General features: G+C 40.4%; 1 protein-coding gene and 1 long non-coding RNA gene across 2 annotated transcripts; one reads left to right on the forward strand and one right to left on the reverse strand.

The window, feature by feature from the left end:
- Window positions 1–1,934: 1,934 nt before the first annotated feature.
- On the reverse strand, window positions 1,935–5,892 carry foxf1 (forkhead box F1). Its single transcript, XM_080429578.1, has 2 exons — window positions 4,622–5,892; window positions 1,935–3,381 (listed from the first exon to the last, which is right to left on the reverse strand). The coding sequence occupies exons 1-2, from the start codon at window positions 5,598–5,600 to the stop codon at window positions 3,218–3,220; spliced, it is 1,143 nt and encodes a 380-aa protein (XP_080285704.1). The 5' UTR covers window positions 5,601–5,892; the 3' UTR covers window positions 1,935–3,217.
- Window positions 5,893–6,538: 646 nt separating this feature from the next.
- LOC308086311 lies at window positions 6,539–16,924 on the forward strand. Its single transcript, XR_013933246.1, has 2 exons — window positions 6,539–6,854; window positions 15,742–16,924. It is a non-coding gene; the product is annotated as an uncharacterized lncRNA (long non-coding RNA).
- The last annotated feature ends 5,664 nt before the right edge of the window (window positions 16,925–22,588 follow it).

Below are 22,588 nucleotides of genomic sequence, written 5' to 3' on the forward strand. Positions count from 1 at the left end.
TGCACATAATACAGCATACAGCATGTTACACTATAGCCTCACATAGATGTACTTATTCACCACCACATGTCTCACCAACCTTGACTGCGCAAAACAATACCTGATGAGGATGTATCTGAAATTACCTAGGAGGTATTTTGTTTTATTTACAACCGATGTCCATCAGAGCAGGACATAGTAGGCCTATCAGACTGTGTAGTGAGTGGCAAATTTTGAATATTTATTGCAGTTTTTTATTATTATTGTTGGGCTATACACCTGCTATTTTTGAATTGGGCACACCTATTGTTTTGTTTGCTTGCTTGATTTGTTTTATTTTTATGTATGCCCAAATGCATCCCTGAGAAACATGTATTTTAATTTGAATCACACAGTAAAATATGAAGTGTTCATCTAGTAGTGTATTAAATGTAATTATGACAAGGGTGACGCAGAACTAGAAGGGTCTTTTTTTCAGCTGATCAAAAAAAGAATTATGATTTAAATTAGGAGCATTCCATAAGCAAGTGATTTGTCTTTAAAGTCACACTTCCATCACTTACCATTAACAGTAACATCTGCATAATTGATTATTAATGTCTTGTTGCCTCATAATAAATGTTTTCATGGCAAATGTGGAATTTGTATGCAGGGGAATGTTTTTCCTCCAGCCATCAGCGTCATATTTAAAAACAACTTTTTATTTCTAGTATAATTCACTCCCTTCAATTCATTCTCTTTATATCACTTCTTCAATGAAAGACAATCTTGACGTGTCTTAAGGCTATAGCCCAGAGCCATTGAATATAATGTAATAGGCCTATGTCTTTAAACCCATTTAAACCGGAAACGCATCTGTAAACCATTATTTTATACTTTGGGCTATTCAAAAATAGCAGATGTACAAGCTCATAGCGCGGCACCGAGTGCCATGCTTTGAGCTTGTAGATCTGCTATTTTTGAAAAAACATATTTTGTGCAAATCTTTGAATACATATTTTTTAAGCAGACATTGTTAACTCAAATATTTGCTTCTGGGGGTCCCTGGAACAAAATATTTTGAGATGGTGGGGGGGGGGGGCAGGGGGTCGGCGGCCAAATACATATACTTTTGGGTGGTCCTTGAAATGAAAAGGTTTGAGAACCACTGATATAATAACATACGTTTTTCAGAAAACTGTTGGGATTCAGTAAACATTTTGTAGAATCGGAACCTCAAGCCTCAAACAGTGGCTCTGTGTCGGGAGTCGGGACTCGTGGTGGTAGACTAGACTTTGTAAAGATGTATTCAAGCTACTATAGAAACCAATGTAGGCCTACTTTTATTTGACCATGGGGCAAAGCTATACATTTTAGCAAGAGCGACATCTGGCCAAAAAGCTTTCTCAGATAAAACGTTATCTGAATCTGAATGCATTGGATTCGCACTATAGGCCTACTGGCTGGTAGGCTAAAGCCTCATTTATACTTAGTTGCGTGCCGGTGTCGTGCTCAGTAAATAGCAGATCTACAAGCTCACCGCGCATCACGTATGTGAAGCATGGTGAGCTTGTAGATCTGCTATATTTACTGCACGCAACCAAGTATAATGAGACTTTAATCGGAAGAGATCATAGTCTACACTTAAATTACACAGCAGGCAGGCCAGGTTACAAGTGACTTTTCATCCGTTTTATGTTTTAGGTCTACATTAATTAATAGGCTTTTTGTAGAAAACCAGATTTGTTTTCGTGTTCACAGGACGCTTAACCTCTAAACACAAAAACCTAAAAACAATTGGGATACAAGAATTATATCTATTAGCCTACTGGCATTTTGCATATAGACCATAAGGGCAGGATCAGTGAACCTGGGAGGCTGGATTGCTTTATGGATTAGCCCACAAATAAACCGTTATACTGGCCTGTTACAAAACAAAAATACATTTCAGGTTTTTTGAAAGTATTAGTTTAAACTGCATGTCAGATATCTCTTTAATTTCATACAAATGGTGTAGTGTAATATAGCCTAGACTAGCCTAACCTATCCTTCGCTAATGCTCCTAAAAATCATACATGTTACAGTGCTGAAAATAATGACATCTAGATACATACACCACCTAACACACAGACGACATAACAGTGCTGACATTATATCTTCAAATTTCATTTTAAAACAAATAAGAAAGCGATCTGACAAATATTGCCAATAAAGCATACGTCCTTGGCCAATTCGCCTGAAATTAAAATATATAGGCCTACAGAATAAATAAAAAAGTTGCGCTTATAGGCTATTCAAAAAGTGCCTTCATCTTTTTTTTTTATACAATATATATATAATAATGTCCAATATTTAAAAAGTCAGGGCTGATATGGTAGTCCAAAAGGAACTTGAATCTAATTTGGTAGAGGAAAAAAAAAAAAAAAAACTTCTGACGGAGCAATGAAAATGTGCATTTACATATTTAACAAAATCAATAAACATTTACAAAGGTGTTAAGTGGTAGTCATCCGCCCGCAGAGCTAGTACCAAACGGCAGCTGGGTTTTATATGCCCAGTACCTCGCCGGCCCATGTTGATGGCATGCAGTTTGTTTTGCTTTTTTTTGTTGTTAATGTGCTTGTTATGTGATGAGCCTGTTTCCATCCCTTTTTTTTTTTACCATGTAATAATGTATTCCAGTGGTTCTCAACTTTTTCAGGCCGCAACACCCCAAAAACACAGATATTTGAACTGGCGACCCCCCCAACCCTGACAAGCACTTGGAATTGTAGGAGTTGAGGCATTAGATTTTGTTTGACTCGGTTCTACAGATAAATATTGTGAAAATAGCAGATCTACAAGCTCGCAAAGTAGGGCTTTGTGAGCTTGTAGATAGGCTATTTTGAAAATGTGGCCTTTTTCTATTCTTTCTTTTTGTTATGTATTAAAAAGGTCATAAACCTTAAATTGTCACTTCACTGTCATCTGTGGACCTCCCCCCAAAAAAAATCATGTGGGGCCGACCCACAGGTTGAGAACCACTGATGTAGTCCATCGACTTGCTGTTGGGATAAAACAGTAAAGTAGTCTATTTTTCCTTGAGTTGTGGTCAACACACACACAGTGCGCGCGTCCCAGGGCGAGGAGGGCATGCCTTTCTCTTCATGGGGTTGTTGTTGTTTGTGTTTTTCCCTTCAAGTTTTGGGCTTGTCAGGTTGTCATCGTGGCTCAAGTCAGTGATACTGTGCTCTGTGTTGATTGATCCGTGCCATCATCATCACATAACGCAGGGCTTGATGTCCTGATAGGAGACCTGTTGGTGGTGGTAGTAGGACCCGCTGCTAGGAGTATGCATGGCCGAGGACGTCATGGCGTTGAAAGAGAACACGAACTCCTTTCGGTCACACATGCTGGGAGACTGGGAGTGGTACCGTGGAATACCTGGAGATGACACAGAGAGAGAGCACTTATTCACACATGGCATGACAAGCCACATATTTAAAATGTATACAGCCTATTAAGTAAAACGTAGGCCTAATACATGACCTTAATAGGTCTAAAACTGTTTACACTTTATAAGTCAATGCTGGCATTGAACAATTCTTTTGAGAACTTCGCTTGAAATATATCACAACTTGATTCAATATTTTTTTGTAAAGCTTCACATTACATAATGCTTTTGTTGATCCATGACTGACGTGACTTCTTATTTTCTTCTCTTCTATAGGCTATTAGCCTATTTTATGCATGGCCTCAATCGATAATGATAAGAATGACGTTAGAAATAGACCTATAACAGAATATATTAATAGCAATGATATATTGCAATAATATAATAATAAAATAACACATTTCTTGTTAAATTAATAATTGCGGGAAACAACTTTTATTTTCACACTTGCATTAGGCCTATTTTGGACTTAATGAACACTGATGCAATTAATCGTAATTATTTAGAATAAGCTGTATAGAGTTTTTGTTGAGATTAATATGATTTTACAAAGCGTGAGGTCGTTTTGAATAAAGGCCTACGCTGGCTGATTCCAAGCTACGGCCTAATAGCCTCCTTTGATGACCATGATAAAATGGTCCAAATGAACTTGAGATGGAGTCTGCATGGGACAGCTCTAATTGACAGTGTCCTGCTCGCACGCCAGTCCCGGAGGAACAACTGGCTGATTCCATCGCACTGCCTGGCACCGCTTTAACTTATGACCTTACAAACGCACATTCCCTTGCATTCAGTTAGGCATAGGCATACATACCACTTCCAGGCCATTCTAAAAACGATGTGAGTTAAACAGTTCTCTTTAGTTTAATTTAAACTAAAGAGAAAAATCCTATATTAGGCTCGCCGATGCATAATTTCCATTTGGCCCAAATACAACCATCTGATTTAGAGAACAGATTTGTGCCGCCTGACTGTAAATAAAAATGCTAAAATATCTAACAAAATAAGATTTGAGATCAGTATAGGCTTTTAGTAATTTTAGAGGGCTCAAATAGTTTTGACCCATCATTTGACATGGTTAGGGGGAAATATTCGTATTATTATTATTATTTGTGTTAATCTGTAGACAATATACTCCCCCCTTATATAGTAAAATTCAGTTGCATAATGCTGCAATGTATTCGTGCTAATTGTGAGTGAATGGACTTAACGTAAAAATAAAAACCTTACCTTGTAAATCTGTACTGTGCCCATTCTGATGCAGGTATGACTGGTCTAGCGAGTGCGTGGGCAAGCTGGGCTGCAATGCATTTGCTCCTGGGTTACAAGGAGACAGAGGCTGCTGCTTGATGTAAGGCGCGCCGTTATTCAGCGAGGCCGAGGGCGCCGGAGCCCAGGCCGAAGCCGAGCTCGAGTATACGGGGTGAGGCTCCATCACTCCCCCGCTAGTGAGCAGCGGAGAACCGGAATTGTCATGATGGCCATAATCGGTCCCAGTGGATCCCGTACAACTTCCCATGTAGCCATGTCCACCGTTGGCTGACAAGTGTGACATGGAGTGGCCGGACAGTCCCATCCCGTCCATGTTACCTGCCAAGTGTCCATTCATCATCCCAATCCCACTGTCCAGAGACAGGCCGTTGGGCGCGCAGGACAGGCCCCCGCCGCTGCCCTGGAAGTTATATGACTCGGGGAGGTGGTTGAAGCCCAGCCCGTTCATCATGCTGTACATGGGTTTCAGTGCCTGGCACTTGCGCCTAAAGCCCCTGGGCCTCCTTCTGAAGGACCCTTCCTCGAACATGAACTCACTGGCCGGATCTATAGTCCAGTAATGGCCCTTCCCTGGCCGCCCGAGGCCCTTGGGCAGCTTGATGAAGCACTCGTTCAGGGACAAGTTGTGACGCACGGAATTCTTCCACCCCTGATACGAGCCTCTGAAGAACGGGAAGCGGCTCTGGAGGAACTGGTAGATTTCGCTGAGCGTCAGGCGTTTGGTCGGAGAGCTCTGGATAGCCATGACTATCAGCGCTATGTAGGAGTACGGGGGTTTCTCCGGGCGGCGGATCCCTGCGTTAGTCTTTTTAGTCTTGGTGGTGGACGAGGCGGTCTCCATCGCCGCGGTCTGTCCGTGAGGCTTCTCCTGGGCAGACATGGGGCTGCTCTGGGCAGCAGTCTGCTGGACAGAGGGCTGCTGGACCTCTGCCGTCATTAGTTATTAGCGTAATGGCAAACTTAAAAAAAAAAAAAAAGTCTGCGTCTCCTTTATAAACAAGGCAATTTCGAATAACAGTTCGCATAAACATAAAATTCAAAAATATTAGCTATAATTGTTATAGACGAACTTTACGCATGAGCCCGTGGCGAGATCGTCTTTAGCCGTGCGTGATCTTCTTTCGAAGCTGTTCTTCGCCAGTCTGAAGCCTTGTAATCAACGTCCAACAGTGTACAATGGAACAGAACGGGAGCCGCTTTCGACTTCAGTCGGTATGAATGTTCTCGTGCGTCCGAGGAGCTGACTTTTTACTTATCTGTTGCCATCAGCGTATTGGAAGCTTGATGTCTTGGCCATCCTGATGTTAGGACCCGCCCAGGTCTCCTCCTACTCCAGTGGTGGGCTGGAGTGTGTTGCACATCTGTCTGCCTTCGGGTTTCAAGGAAATGTTTTTTCTTTCTCTTACTTGAAATAGTGAGGATTTTATACGCAAACAACCAACAGGCTACGCATTAATAGTATTCATAAAGCAGCTCATTAATATAAATCGTTATGTAAGTGGGGCTTGATCTAAGACTTTTGCTAATATACATTCTTATTACAGTCTCATGGTTGCAGTGCCTGTAGGTGTATGTATTATTTGATTGTCTAATATAATTCTTTATAGACTATGTTTTTGTAAACTACATTATTTTGTATAATATGCCTATAGATCATACTATAGCTACACACAAGCAGTTCTTCATTTTAGATCATAATAGATGTAACACCTCATAAGTGTACCAAATAGTCTGTTTTATACTCTCACTCAAATTTCTGATTTAAATGTAAAACTTATTTTCTGCATATTAAATGATTTTTTACAAAAGAACATGCCCCTCGTATTCAAAACCACCCTCCTGATTTCTTTAAAAGATAGACAGGAACATGGGCAGGATGTTTATACTGCAAAATGTAAACATTTTCCCTGGCCTTCTTTAAATAAAAAATCAAGCAAAAGGCTCACAGATCAGCTAATACTCAATGTGATGCGATATTCTCGCACTGACGGCGTCTTGCCCACAATGTTTGATTTTTTTCTTTCTTTCTTTTACACGAATAAAAATATTTGCATGATGCGCTCGTAATACATACTGGAGACACCAGACACTGGAGCTGGAGTCTCTGCTGAACTATGAGAAACTCGGACGGAGACTTCAGAATCAGATGGACTCCTTGACGATACTTTATCGGAATGGCCACAAAAGGAAGGTAAATATAGGCCTATACAGTTTTTCAGCCAGAATATTACCAGTAGGAGATGCAATTATCCACAGCCTGTTTGCTGTAGGAATTAAGATATGCGCCCCGTCCACTGAATGAAATAAAATCTTCTCTTTGCAACAAATAAGACCTCAACCGTATAGGCTATATAATTACTAAATTGGTGGTGATATAAAACATAGCAGCAAATTATTATTTTTAATGTTGAAAAGCAACGAGAAGAAAATGAATTTGTCCAACATTATCATTTTTACCGTGTTTTGCAGCATTGCATGCCACCCTGCAAAGCCAAGTGCATAAGACCTGCTCATAAGCTATAAGACTGCTGACAGTCAGTCAGTAGGCATATATATAGGTTTCTTATTGTTCCCCGGAGGCTCTGTACTGCAGCCCTTGAATGCTTGGAGCTCAGTCAGTTTGTCTAAATCTGATCTTTGCTAGCACGCTTAAAGCTAATTGTTGAGATCGTATAAATATTCAAAATTAGTAATCATGATTTTGGATTAAACGAAGAGCTGTAAAATCCCAGGCTTTCCTTGCGCTTGTTGAAAACGCAGATTACTGCAAATAATTGTGTGGGTTATTGGTTATTATATGCTTATATTGGCCTATTAAATATAAGGACATTATTTTGAAATGTAAAATTGATATACGAACAAACATCTGATAAGTGTTATTTGTTATTTGTAAGTGTTTAACACCTCATTATGTTACCTCGTATAACCATGACATTTCTGCTAAGGAATTTGTTATTGTCAACAAGTGACAGGAGAGGTGCAGGGACAATATTTGCTAGTTCCAGTGCATATTTAAATCCAAGTGAGGAAATTCAAATGAATAGTTGTTGTATTGTTTTAGCTGGTTCCTACAGGACAGGCACCCGCTTGGACTGAGGCCCATACATTTATCAGCGGAGCAGACCACCCAGCGTGCGTTATGGGGGTACAGGCGCTCCCCACTGCAGTTAATTACACTTGATGACTTCATTCCATTAAGAGTGTACTTTTTTTGTTCGAGTGCAATTCCCAATCTCCACATCAAACTATATACTCTCTAACGCACCTTTACTTGATTTATTTTTTGTTGTTGTTGTACCGCTATACCCCAGTGGTTCTCAACCTGTGGGTCGGGACCCCCAGGGGGCGGGGAGTCCCCACATGACTTTTAAGACCTTTTTAATACAAACAAAATAATATTAAAGAAAGGAAAGAAAAAAGACCATTATAGCATCAACAGTAATCAACAAACTATACTATAAAAACTGGTGAAATTGTCAAATAATATAAGAATGAGACAATTTATTTATTAAATAGCATTTGTTGAGGCTTTGTGAGCTTGTAGATCTGCTATTTTCACTATTTTCACAATTTTACAAATGTAATGCCTAAACTCCAGTCCCCAGTTCAAATATGATTATTTTGGGGGTCACTGAAAAGGTTGAGAACCACCGCGCTACCCCCCTGCAAAACGAATGCCAATGGCCACCATTTACGCCATGCAGCCAGTGGCTGAGCTCAAGGGGAGACGCGTCATTGCACATCATCCCTATACTGAAGGTGGTGACAGGCGTGCGTCTTCTTCAACTCAAATCATAGGCTCTATTGACGGACTTCCTTTGATTCATGTTGTTCCAACGTAGGCTAAATATAAATGAGTCACGTGGCACCTAAATTATATTTAGGAATTGTTCTAGTAGTGAGACCTCTGAAGTGACATATAGACCTGTTTAATTTGAAGAAACAAGGGAATTGTTTTGCCTTTTAATGGTGGGTTTTAAATGGATGTTTTCAGTTATACATTCTAGTTGTTTTTTATTTATTTATCGCATAAAGCAGTCATCCATCCTAGTAATCTTGGGATTACAAAAGTGTAGATTTCCGTTCGCAGTGCCACATTCAAAAGATTGTCTGTCATTATTGAAGGTCAGAGCTTCAGAGTTGCTCCATCATGGCAGCCGAACGAAGGCCTGTTCATGCACTTTTCCATGACGTCTCATAATGAAATATTTGACAGCACAGCGTCTTTAGGAATGCTTGGCCACTTAGGTGGAGGAATACCACAGTATACATAGCCTTGACGCAAGCTTTCCGGATTGTCTTAGAATTATTCTGTGCCGAGAAACCTATGATCCGACCGACCCTTACAAATAGTAGGCTATGCATTAGAATGTGTTAATCTATAACATCACCAGTATGGTGGGATATTAATTTAATTTGAATATTCCAAGTGAGTGTGACATTTTTGATTTACGCATGGCTGCTTTAATTGTCTCATCCTCCTTCTTTTTTTTACGAGATCACAAAGCTTTTAACCGCACGGCCGTACAGTAGGCTATCTCTTTAAGTGATATCTATCGATATCACTTAAATAATGATATTTTGTTTATCCATTTCATTTAGGTAGTTGAGCCCAACTAATTGCCCATCAGCTGTAGGGGTCAGTGATGTAATTTGATTTGACTCGCCCTTGGCTTCAGTGTTTGTTTATGTTTGTTTGAGGGAATGTATTTTCAGGCGAATGTATAGGCATGGTCACTATAGGGAATATGTAGACAGTAGACACACAGATATTTAATTTTGTTTAGACATTAAAACGACGGGTTTGACACATAGATCATCTTTATGTTCACCTTAGTGTTGGAGTGGAGCCAGAGAGGGTCACCAGAAGGCTGGGTGCATTTGTTTGTAGGACCATGTGACAGATGAGTTCGATCGATCATGTGGAGAACTGAGTCCACAAGTTCATTCGACTTGAACTTGAAATCCATGGAGGCCATGAATTTGAAGAAGGCTCTCTAAAGTTTGGGTCTGGTCTGCTTTGGTGGCACCAGCTTTTTCTTTCTTTTTGAAATAGGCTACACATTTCATTTCTTAAATCTCTTAAGTTGAATATTGACTGTTTACTAAATTGATACATGTTGAGGCTATGCACTGAGAGAATAATATATTTTAAATATTGCATTTCTCTCAAAGAATAAAATGTTACATTTCTTTGACAGCAAGAAATTAAGAATTAACCAGAAAGAAGAATTAACCATAGATGAATATCTATAATAAATGTATAGTGTTTGATAGTAGTAACTAACGTGATTTTTGCGTATAGGCTGCATACGTATAGACATAAATACTGAAAGAAACACATATGTGGGTAATATCTTGACTGATTTTCAATAGGCATACTAATGTCGCACCTAAATTAAATATTTAATTATGCCAATATAGGTTGCGAACATGATTTATTTGAGGGCTTAGCAGTTTTGGAAACACTTAGAGCAATGGAGACAATGCAGCAAATGGAAATACAGCAAATAAATTACAGAGGCACAGGCATCATCCCAATTGGGTTGACACTTGCTGCTTGTCCCATGTGTCGCCTAGGTCATCCAGTGTTGTCGTTTTAATTGAAAACAGTATAATGTTGACGTGGGTACCCCCTCATCACTTTCTCTGGCGCTGTAGGTGGCCGTGTATATTTTTGTTTAAGTGGTGTTTATGTGGACTGAGAAAGGACGGGATTGCTAGCAGACCTCTGATTGCGCTCATTGCGTCTCTACGTGGATTTGAAGTGTAGTCGATGGGCACCACCCTACAAGTAATCAACAGCAGCACCCGGAGTTGCGCTGTACGACTTTTTAATTTTCTTGGCGAGATTTGGCCATTCTTTGGACCTCCTAGGCCAGTGGTTCTCAACCTGAGGCTCAGGACCCCCAGGAGGATCCTCACATGATTTTGGGGGGATCCCTAGATGACAGTGTGACAATTTAATGACCTTTTTAATACATTTAAAAAAGAGGGGGAGAAGGGAGAAAGACAAGAAAAAAGACCATTACTGCATCAAAAGTAATCAACAAACTACTATAAAAACTGGTCAAACATTGGCCAATTTGTCAAATAATATAAGAAAGAGGTAAACATTTTGAAAATAGCCGATCTACAAGCTCACAATCGTTGCGAGGCGTTGTGAGCTTGTAGGGTTGCTATTGAATTTGAGTGAGCTTGTCGGTCTGGTATTTTCACAATATTTATCTGTGGAACCGAGTCAAACAAAACGTAATGCCTCAACTCCTAATTCCAAGTGCTTGTCAGGGTGGGGGGTCCCCAGTTCAAATATGATTATTTTGGGGGGTTGCGGCCTGTAAAGGCTGAGAACCACTGTCCTATGCGAATCATGTGTGTAGTGTACCATAGGCTATAAAGAAAGCACAAATGAAAGGGCTTTTTTTTGGCACAGTGCCCTGTCGCCCATGTGCCTGCTGCGTGTGAAGGCCTATACATTTTGATCTCTTCGATTAAATGTTTTGTCAATTAAGCTAGTTGTTTTCCCCCAAAGCAATTTCCATGTTTGACATGATGGTAGGTAGGCTACCCCACGTTATTGATTCGGTGATTAAGTGGAATGCAATGTAAAAACAGTGCATTTTTACCCCACGGTCTGGTGTTTGTGGTTTTGCCTTCAGGTGCAATTCACTGGTCTCAGTGCAGTGGTCTGGTTACTCTGGTAGATGCACATCCCTCTTTCCATATAGGTAACTCAGGCCTACGTCTGGCACAAACACTTAGCCTACATACTAGTAAAATCTTGAGTGTTCATTTAATTCTGTAACCACGGATCCAGGTTACATTGATTTTATTACATTCGGCCTACTACACCCTATAGGAGTTATAAACTGATACATCAAACCCTGAGGATTTTATTTTGTAGCCTACTGGTTACGTCAATCAATAGTCCATTCTTACTCATCTTCACAGTAGCATGCCACTCATCAAAGTAAATTGAATATTCTCTGGTTTTCAGCTGATGATCAGATTCACTATTCTGGCGATGATGAACTATAGGCTACTGATGGACGTGGAAAAAATTGTTTAGTTATTGAATCGAACAAAAGGTTAGAACCATTTAAGACTAGAGTTATCTTTTTGTTTCTGTTGCTTATCGGCAGATCACATTTAACGAGCCTATTCCACTCTGCGCTGCTGGTGAGCTTACTTTATTATTATTATTTTACAAAGCTTACATAAATAGTTAGGCTAAGTATTCATGATTGTTAACTAATAATTTGCATTATAGGGCTATTATTGAAATAATTGTTAACCTCTACCTAATTTAAAATATTTTCATGCAGCCTGTAACAACAGCTGTGTGAACATATAGCATAGAGGACAGACCTACTTATTTTCGCCTTTTTGTCATTTTGTGGAAAGAGCATGGTCAGATGATTAGCTGCTCCCAGGCCTTCAAGCAGGCCTATTTGCACTGCACAGTAGTGTCAAACCAAATATGCTTAACTCTCTTATTTCTTATTATTTCGGGATTCAGTTCATCATAGGCTAAAATGCAATGGAATTCGTCATGTTTCAAAAGAAGCTGGACTCGGTTTTGACAGCCCTATTTTGAAAAGGAAATACGCCTTTCAGGCAATGAAAATATGAATAAAGGCATATGTAAAATTCCTCTTGGTTTATTTGGTGATCACACAAGCTCGACTTACAGCACCGCAACATGATTTGACGTGACTGAAGGACATGTGTGGTGAGAATTTGGCAGGTCCAGAAGTTTTACAAACTCCAAACTGTCCAAATGTGGTCAGTGCTTGCAGGGAAAATGTTCCATCCTTTTAAATACCTGTAATTGGCATTTATTGCACACACTGAATGACAGGCCTTTGTCAGGATTAAATTATAAAACAGCATAAGTGGACAATGAAGGAAAATAAGTTATTGAAACATAACGTAATTTAAACATAGATTTCTGTTGTTGTTTTTATTAGACACTGAGACAAATTAGAAATGGGAAGCATAAGAACATTCTGCATGAATCTGGATTTTTGGCCTTCCTATTGATGTTTCTGTTATTCAACGTTTATTTCAAAAGCTCACTGTTCAGCAAACATACTCTTTTCATTAAATATTTTATTGACACTTTTAGTTGGGGTGAAAAAGATATGGCCCAAATTGTAAATGAAACATAATGATTAGCCTACACATAATGTTACCCTTTTATCCCACCCTATCTCCTATGGCTTTCATACCAGTATACTTGCACCATATAATTTTATATATATATATATATATATATATATATATATATATATATATATATATATATATATATATATATATATATATATATATATATATAAATTTGATTGTTTTAAATTATTTTATTTAGCTTCAAACACTGCGGCAGGAATACAAAAAAAGCTAATTAAAATAGTTAATCAATCGGGTTATGTTTCCCACACCAAACATGCTTTTTAACCTTTAATAAAGATATGCAATATCCTCAAATAACCCTTATACCAAGAACTTATAATGCAGACAATATTGATATTTTATATTATGATATACACTATATATGACTATAAACATATATCTCTCTATTTCAGATGTATTTTGGGTTGTGTGAACAGCAGCATAATTTTCTGGTGGCAACAGCTCCTCTGACCACCACCTCCATGGGGCCTGCATCTGTCAGACAGTGCTAATGATAATTACGAGGTATGCATTGAAAAGATTGAGTATTGCTCCCATCTCGCCCCCACAAGTACGCCTGACAAACCACTTTATCGTGATTCTCCCTCTCACGCATTTCCTGAGTGCTCTGCTTCACTGCTGTGCTCTGAACAGTAAAATCCTCAGTAATGTATCCATATAACTCAGAGAGTTCAACTAAAACTGAGATTTAAAAAAACCCCGGAGATAATTGTTTTTATAATTTGTCCATTTGTAACTCTGAGAATGAAAAAATGTAACCAAACAGACCCTTACTGGTCCTTTTGGTTACATTTGTACATTCTCAGAGTTAAATGAACACGGAAGGTTTTTTCGGTGCTCCATTGTGCCCTCTCTAGAGAGCATACCCCACACAGAGAGTGGGAGCCTCCCTACAACCCAACCCTTCAGCCCCACACACCACCCAGTGCTGGTCCATAGTGGTTGGTCTGTGATGCAGGGGGAGACATCAATAATAAGAGTTGAAGCAGAAACCACAGTTGAGAACACAAAAGAGAGAGGGAGGGCAGACGCAGGCCGCAACCAGTTCTGCTGCAGGTTAGCTCCTTTGATACCGTCTGATGGCAGTTTGATGGGTGCACATGGGGCGACATGGGTTTATACGTTCGTGTTTACAAGCATGTTTACGTAATATCTATGATGTTTACACGCAGCCCACCGACTCTCTTTTTCTATTCTCTGAAGGGGGATTTTCCTGTGGCAAGCTGCCTCGGAAAAAGCAATTAAGAATTCCCAAACAGTGCACAACAATGGGAGATATCATTTGGGCAATGTGTGTTCCATGTCCTTTGCAGTTTTTGTCTGGAATGGGCTGGCTATTTTTAATCTGCACCGAACCGAACCCACCTACAGACAGACCACAAATTGAACTTAAGGGAGGTTGGCTTGGGCTGGGGGATGAGTGGGCATAGTAATTGCCTATTGTGGAGCTTAAACTCCTCTGTTCTGCCATAAACAGCCTTGGTAGTTCACAACATGATACCTTGTGCTCGAGTCAGTTTGAAATGAGGGCATATCCTCATTGTCTGTGGGAACTCATAGCCAGGCAGTGGTTGGAATCAGCCAGGAATGCTCTGGGATGGTAACTGGATTCAGTTGTAATGCCCGGCTCTCCACAGCGGAAGGCTAGGGTGGGAAAAGGGCCGAGAGCATTTCCTGAGTGGAGGGGGGTCCCAGCGAAGCATCACACACTATGGGCATCATGTGACAAGGATCTTGCCAAACCCTCGCCTGTGATCCCAACTGGTAAAGAGAATAGAAGAAATACAGCAAGAGAGAGGAAGAGAGAGAGCGATGGGTGAGAGACAGTCCCCTTGTGGAAGACAGAAATGAGGTGAACAGGAAGAGGAGTGAGAGGGAGATATATAGACAATGCAGCAAGTATGCGCCTAGTAGATGAATGGAGGGAGAATAAATATGCACCTTTGACTTGATCCCCCTGCAGTGAAATGTGAAGCCTTACAGGCAATTTTGTTACACCTTCATTGTACTGCCATGCCAGTAGAAAAATCCAGCAAATATTTAAAAGTGAACATTCTTTCTTAATATCCTTATGGGTCTATTTGAGCCCATTTTTTAAAATTAACATTGAGGATCTTAATGTGTGCTTATACCTGCATGTCTCTGTCCATAGTTGTGTATTGGTATGCATGTGTATGTTCGCATACTGTACATAAACCCATGTATCTAGTAGATTCAATGCAGTGCATGCATTTCCAAACTTGTGCCGACAGCCAGGCCTCGTTCCCCGTGGCTTGTATAAACCTTGTGAGGATCTCGGGAGGAATCTTAGCCTATAGTTGTCAAAGGGCTTTTTTATTTCCACCTGTTCCCGGCCTCTTTCCGTTGGTCTGCTCTATAACAATGGTGCTGGAAAGGCAGTAGAGTGCAAGGTGACAGGGCAGAGATTGATGTCGGATTGTGTTTGGCCCTTCTTCACATTGGGGCCTGAAGGGAAGTAGCTCCCTTCCACCTCCACAGCTCCTCCTGTAACGCCGCGGCTTAACGGGGCAAAGTGCTGATCAGGCCTTTCTCAAAAAAATGCCAATCGGCTCGAAAGGCAACTTGGCAGCCACACGTAAACAGGGTTTTCATGACTCATAAATCAATTCACCACTACATGAAACAGGATAAAGCTAATTTATGCCACACAGTTGAACCAGAGTCGCTGTGCTCCACCTCCAGCTCGCTCACCCTTCTCTAATCCTGCTGGGAGGCTCCCTTGGGTAAAAAAGAGATAGACGCTCATCACAACCACATTCTTTCCAGTATGTGGAAAAAAGTGTGGCGAGGAGTGCAATCCATCACCTAAAATGTCTCTTTCCCTTTTTCTAACTTTCTGTTTCTGTTTCTCCTTCCTCTAGGTTTTGAGTGGGCCGGCATGAGGCTTTGCCCACAGGAAGCTGTGAATTCTTTAGAGAATCGAGGATGTTTAACGGGAGACGAACTATACTATCCTACAGTATACCTGGCTGCCCTCCCTCACCGCCAAAGCACCCCATGCCCCCTCCTTACATGACCCCTGACCCCTCTCCGTGTTTATATCAGATCATGGAAGTGAGGAATAGTGATGAGTCACTCTGGCGCTGTGTTTACACTCCGGAGTCACGCAAGGAAGGAAATCAGCCACGGTCTGCTAAAAGTGGCGAGGTGAGAGAGAATAGCTGCAGTCCCCCAGTGCTGCTGTGATTTACCTTTCAGAGACTGACTTCATTTAATGTCATCTACAGTGCTACAAGGATTTTCTAGCTACAGAAAACAAGCAGCAAGGTTTGCAAAGCTGTAAGCAACCGTCCAGGAAAACTTTGATTTTTGCACAAGTCAAAAAAAAGAAAAAAAGAAGAATAAAAAGTGACAGTCACTGAGAGAGGGACCGAATGTGTTCGCATCAACAACTCTGAAACAACCCTTCATCTGTGAGCATCTCATCTTCTGACATACAGCATACATTATCTATTATGAAAGGGAAAACATATAAAGGAATGTAAATGTAAAATGTAAAAAATACAGGTATTTTGAGTTTGTTAGAACAACTACACAGGATAAAAAGGTACTCACATAAGATAAGACATATAAGTTCACATTTACAGGGATGAGAGAAAAATGTATCCCTTGCCCCATGCAGGCTGACACTCAATTCTACCATTTTGTTAAAGCTTTTGTTTTCACAGAGCAAAATAAAACATAATTAATACTTTATTGGTATGTGTCTTTCATAGCTTAAAAAAGCTTACAATAGTATGCTGGTAATTTTATATTGTATTTCTAATGTTATTAGAACAACTTAATTGATTTGTGAGACAGACTTTTTGGAATACTTATTAATGTGTAATTTGTGGGTGGTGCATTGATCTCATGAGGGCTTTAGGGAGCCTGTGAGGTGATTTTATTACTATAGCCAAGGTCAGCGATTAAAATCCTTGTCTGCCAAAGAACTACAGCTGTGCACACTGTGCTTTTATGGTTACACAACAGTTGTTTTTCAGACACTGCCTACAGTCTCTGTAGTTTTTCTGTAAATAAATGTGTGCTTTCGGTTGACACTCATCTTCTTTGCTTTTATTTCTTGGTGCAAGAAACTTCATCACTGACCGGAGCAAGTATCATCTTACACACCCACACACACGCAGCCACAACACACACACACACACACACACACACACACACACACACACACACACACACACACACACACACACACACACACACACACACACACACACACACACACACACACACACACACACACACACACACACACACACACACACACACACACACACACAGATATACCCACAATGAGAGAGTCAACAGCCCTTATTTTGGCCGGTCTGTCCTGAATTGTAAGTCCTGTCAGGCCTTTTGATTGATAGTTGTGTTTATCACCGTATTATTAAGTAATCAAGCTTACCACAGCTGGGTCTGAAGCTCCTTAATTCCAGCTAAATCACTCAGGGCTCTTGCTAATTAAAGGCTTGGGGAAAGTGTTTACTTTTTTAAATTCTGTAAAATATAGATGTCTGTGCTTTATGAGAGTGTACTGATTGTTTTATTTGTATCCCCTCTAGTGCAGATCTTAGTAAGCTTTCGTGATCGGTGTGTTTTCATTAGAAAGATCACACATAATGTCAAATGGTAAGGCAAAGGCAAGAATTACAGTACGATGCGCAGATTTGTGTACAGTACAATGTCATCCCTACTGCATCTGAAAACACAAAAACCTACTGTGCATTATTCTACACCATGTAAAGTGACTATCCATATCGTAGAATGTAACATATTTGACTGAGGGTCACCATGTTCTCTGTAAAAAAAGAAGACTCCCTTTCACTTTCTTTCCATCACTAATAGAGGCTGAGGCAGGTCGCGTGTGTGTATTCCTGAGGTAAACAGTCGTGGCAAAGTGAACATGCTCCTGAGTGTGTCCTGACTTGAGACAGAGAGCACTGTGGCACGGCACCGGAGACACTGGCAGGTTTCTAGAGGCAGGGTTAATGTGATGAATGGCCATTTGGTAATGGGCCATGTATTAGGGTGAAATGGCTCTTTTAAAAGCTCTTGCTCGCACTGTTGCTATGGGCAATTTGATTCAGGAATCAATCAGGTGGCAGATGTTTCATGTTGGATCAGACATCTCTCTCTCTCTCTCTCTCTCTCTCTCTCTCTCTCTCTCTCTCTCTCTCTCGCTCTCTCTCTCTGAACTAAATGGAATACATTAATTGCTTATAAAACAAGGGATTGCTCTTACCATTTAGATGACAATGTATTACAAAGTACTCGAAATGGACAATGGCTCCAGTTTCTTATAAAAGCAAAAGCACCAACATAGATTTGCCCATAGAATTAATTTGAAGCAACTGGTTGGCAGTTTTTAAATCTTCCTTTTGTACAGTAAATATTGTTTTCAATAAAACACTATAGAACATTATAGAATACATTCTTACAGGGGACTTTAAATGATTCAATGCAAATGAACGTATGGTTTGTCTTGTGTGGGTTAAGGGAATATGCTACGTATGCATTCTACTGCATGGTTGGTGAAAGCATATGATTTGGCATCCAACCAGCCTAGTATTGGTTAAAGTGTAATTTGGCATCAGAGGCAGAGCATTTTGATTTATGCCTTATCTGAGGAAAGAGCCACTTAATGTGATGATGAATTCCTTCACTTTCTGTGGAGGTGTTTAGACTGTGATATAAACACAGCCAGGAATAACTTGAACAATAATGAAGCTTTCGGTGGTCCCGCTGTTTACTTTAATACTATTACTATTCTCCGCCCACTGCAAGCCTATGGATCACTGTCTATATAGTCCACTTATCCAAAGAAGCAGATCATGACTTCTGAGCGATGTTTGGTTTTTATCAATAATGGCCAATGTGTGTGATATATGATGGTAATAAATGCTGAATGCACCATTTATCTGTGGTTGGCACTCTAGTTAGGTAGAAGTGGATTCACCTTGGTTTTCAGTAATTCGAAAGAGGTCATGTGAAGAGGAGCAACTTCTACTTCTACCAAAACATGGTAGAAATTGTAAAAATAAAAAGACTGCTACCGTGGTGGCTCAGCCAATTAATGCCTTGAATGCGACCCCTGTGTTGTCTCGCATGTCTCTCCTCTCTCTCTGCCCTTGGTTTTGCCTATCTGTAATGAAGCATAAAAATGCCCAAAACTGTATCTTAAAAAAAGAAAAAGGACGAAAAAGACTGCTGCTTCTGAATTTCCCATCTAGAAAAAGTAGGATCCGATGACTGTGTTTATACTGCATTTATTTTTTATGGCAGCATTTGGATATTTTACTGGTTTTAAACCACAGAGAGGAGAGAAAATGCAATATGGGTGAAGGCAGTGGGAGCGACCTGAAATGTTTACCCTTCTTGGTTAAGTGGATAAGCTTCATTAGAGAATGTTTTAGCATGGGGGAAAATAATTAGACCGCCATAAACACAGGAGCCCGTTCAGAATTTTATCTCAAAATCAGATACGAGAGGAGTTCCCTTTTTTTGCTTAGTTTATCACTGCTGTTGCTAATATTAAATAGTTAAACACACTTATGTAAAACTACAGGGACTTCTGTCTGCCTCATGTTTTATTTATTTCAATGAGGTATATATATGGATGTGGATAAATGGGTGAAACTCACTGAAATGAAACGTTTGGCCCTCGACGTCTCACAACGCAGGTTGTAATGGAAGGTTACATCGATGTTAAACTCTCATTTCACCTAATGAGTCTGCTCACATGTTGAGCTGTTTCTCTCCGTCCTTATTACAGGTGTTATGAAGGACAGACTGATGGACAGACAGTCGGGACAGATGTTTCCACTTTGATGTCTGCTAAATCCATGGGAATCAGTTCTAAATGACACCTATGGGTTGGAGCAGATTTCCCTGTGATGCAGATTGGCAGTGGTTTGCAGATGAAAGACAGTAAAATAAATAAAGCCGTGGCGAAGCAGGCAGAGTTTTTCTGTCCACACAGAGCAGCCATAATGGGATACATACTGACATGAAGGGACCAAAGAGGCCTGCTCCTGTTTTCAACACAGTCGCATTGGAGACTCTGATGAACTTCTACTGCCAGTCTTTCATGTTGGAATTTCTGTGCGAGAGCCTTTGTTGTGAGAAATATTCTGCAAGAAGCTTTTCCATGCTGCAGGAGTTGTCTCGCAAGTCGAATGAAAGAGATTGGGGGAGAGAAGATTTGTTCCTGGACACCCAAGGTCCGCTTGCCTGCCTCAGATGATATTGATACTGTTTTAATGCTAAAACAGGTCATTACATCAAACTCCCAAGTATCAAATGGCTTATTAACCTCCCTCAATTAATCTTTTCATCAGCTGCTGTCTCTGAGGTCTGACTAGAGTAAGCATAGTAATGGTAAGACAATACAGGATTGTTTCATCCTGGCTGGAAACACAAGGGTATGCCTACATGTTAAAAATGACCTTCTACTCTCCCACATGCTAGCAAAAAAAAAATCATACTGTACATGATGTGACATTCCAAATTAGCTAGATAGCTGCTCTAATAGTCTCACAGTCAACATTGTGGAGAAGGCTGGCACACAATGAGGAAAATAAAAAAGAGGGGCTGACTCCCCCATCTCTCTTGAAGTGGTAGAATTGGTTAAACATTTGGCCCATGGTCAGTTGAAAACAAGGGATGCATGTTTATTAGTTCTGCAAGTACGTACTGCGTGTGTGCGTGCGTGCGTGCGTGTGTACGCGCGCGCATGTGCGCACACATGCATGTGTGCACGTGCATGAGTGTGCGTGTGCATGTGTGTTTGTGTGTGTGTGCGTGTGTGTGAGTGAGAGAGAGAGAGAGACAGTGAAGAACAGGGATGTGTTGAAATAGGCCTTAATTACAGCAGCATTAGTGCATGTTCAGAGAGAGTGGGAGGATAATCAGGCTCAGTGAGGGAGGACAGGAGATAGAATGTGTGTGCACACATCTGTCCATGTGTGCACATGAGGAGTTTCATTCCTAAAGGAGATATGCTTCCAACTGACACCTACTCTTACAAAATTATTGATAGCATGAAGAAGCTATTACTTTTACTACTATTCAATCTATGAGTCAGTAAAACCTGGCTTACACAATACTTACACAAAATCTATTTTTTTTTGTTTTGTTTTTGAGTATTAACTGACGTATTCAACAAGGCAAAACAATTAACGACATAGCATTTTTGCAATGACGCCCTCCAGATACATGCATGCACAACGTATAGACCATATAAGTAGGGACAAAGAATGATAGATAGACAGCACTACTAGTCCCAGTTTTGTCACTGGTGCCAGTCAGGTGATTTAGTGAGAGTCTGGTTAACTCCTGTCTGATGCACTTCAGCAAATCACAGCCTGAGGCCCAGCTAACCCCACTCCTGGGTCAATCCTGTCCTCCCTCCGTGACCACTACACCGACCTCACCGCCTTGGTCTGACACCCGGCATGGACACTGCCCAGGGCCATGTTGTGGCTCAGCTGACCAGGAATCAAGCAACCATATCCTCGAGGCTCAAACCAAATTTATACTTTGTAGCATGACCACGTTGGCCGCAGTTTTTAGTTGAAAATTACTTTCGGTGAGCAACGTGTTCGTTGGGAAAATTATAAATTAGGCTTCAGTGCACTTGCATTTTACTGTATTGGAGTAGTACAGTTAATTAACCAGACAGCTGATTTATATTTAAGTAGCACATTTTATACATGTAATGTATGTAATAATTCACGGTTCTGTAAAGAATTCTTGCAAAATGGTAAAAAAAATATATACTGACCACAAATGAAAGTAAACATAAAAAAAAAACATTAAAAAAAGATGAATATACAGGAAAATATATAGGAAACCTAAAGCTGTACAAGAAAAACAGAGTAATATAAGCATGATAAATCAAACTAATATATATATTACAGCTGAAATAAAATGAGCAGAGGACAATGGTAACGTTAAAGTCAAATGATTTCTAAAAACATAGAAGTCAGCACAGTGAATGATGTCTGGAATGATCTGTCATTTCAAACTTTGTCACAGAGCCAAGGAGTTCTGGCTTTTCAAAGTTGTGGTTACATGCCACAAAATAGATACCTGCTCATTTAGTGGAAATGTGAAGAAGGGATTTGTGACCACCAGCAGTGCTGTGTGACCCTGGGGCTCACGGTGCTAAGACCCCCATAACTCTCCTTTATCCCTCCTGCTCATTATCAGCCCAGTCCCAGATCTGCCCCCAGCCCTCTGGCCATGGCAGTCCAGGTCAGACCCCACCCTCCACACACTCTCTCCAGACAACAGACACACCGGCTCACCAAAACTGTCATCCGCAAAACCCCACTGACAGCTCCATCAGTCTTTGGTGTTAGATAGTGGCAAATTATTTGTAAACGTCAGATTGCTGTATGAAGGGAAAAGACGTAGAGGCAGAAGTTTAAGTTTTAGAAAGCAGATTTAGTGGCTACATTTGGGACGGGCAATTTTAAGCTTGTATTAAATTGGCTTCTGAGACATTACATGGTCTGTCGTTTGGCAGACCTTTTTGCTCTATTGATTATGTTGTAGTACTTTATTTTCAAAGTTCTGTCTTTAGTTACTTAGAAGACAATAGAATTTGCCAGAAATTATAGTTTTGCTAAATGGCCGGAGCTAACTACCGAGTAATAAAATGATTGCTAGAAAGTTTCAACGGTTTCGACTGACACTACGCCT

Source organism: Gymnoscopelus braueri, assembly GCF_963280865.1.
Source record: "Gymnoscopelus braueri genome assembly, chromosome: 1".
In the NCBI taxonomy this organism is placed as follows: Eukaryota; Metazoa; Chordata; class Actinopteri; order Myctophiformes; family Myctophidae; genus Gymnoscopelus; species Gymnoscopelus braueri.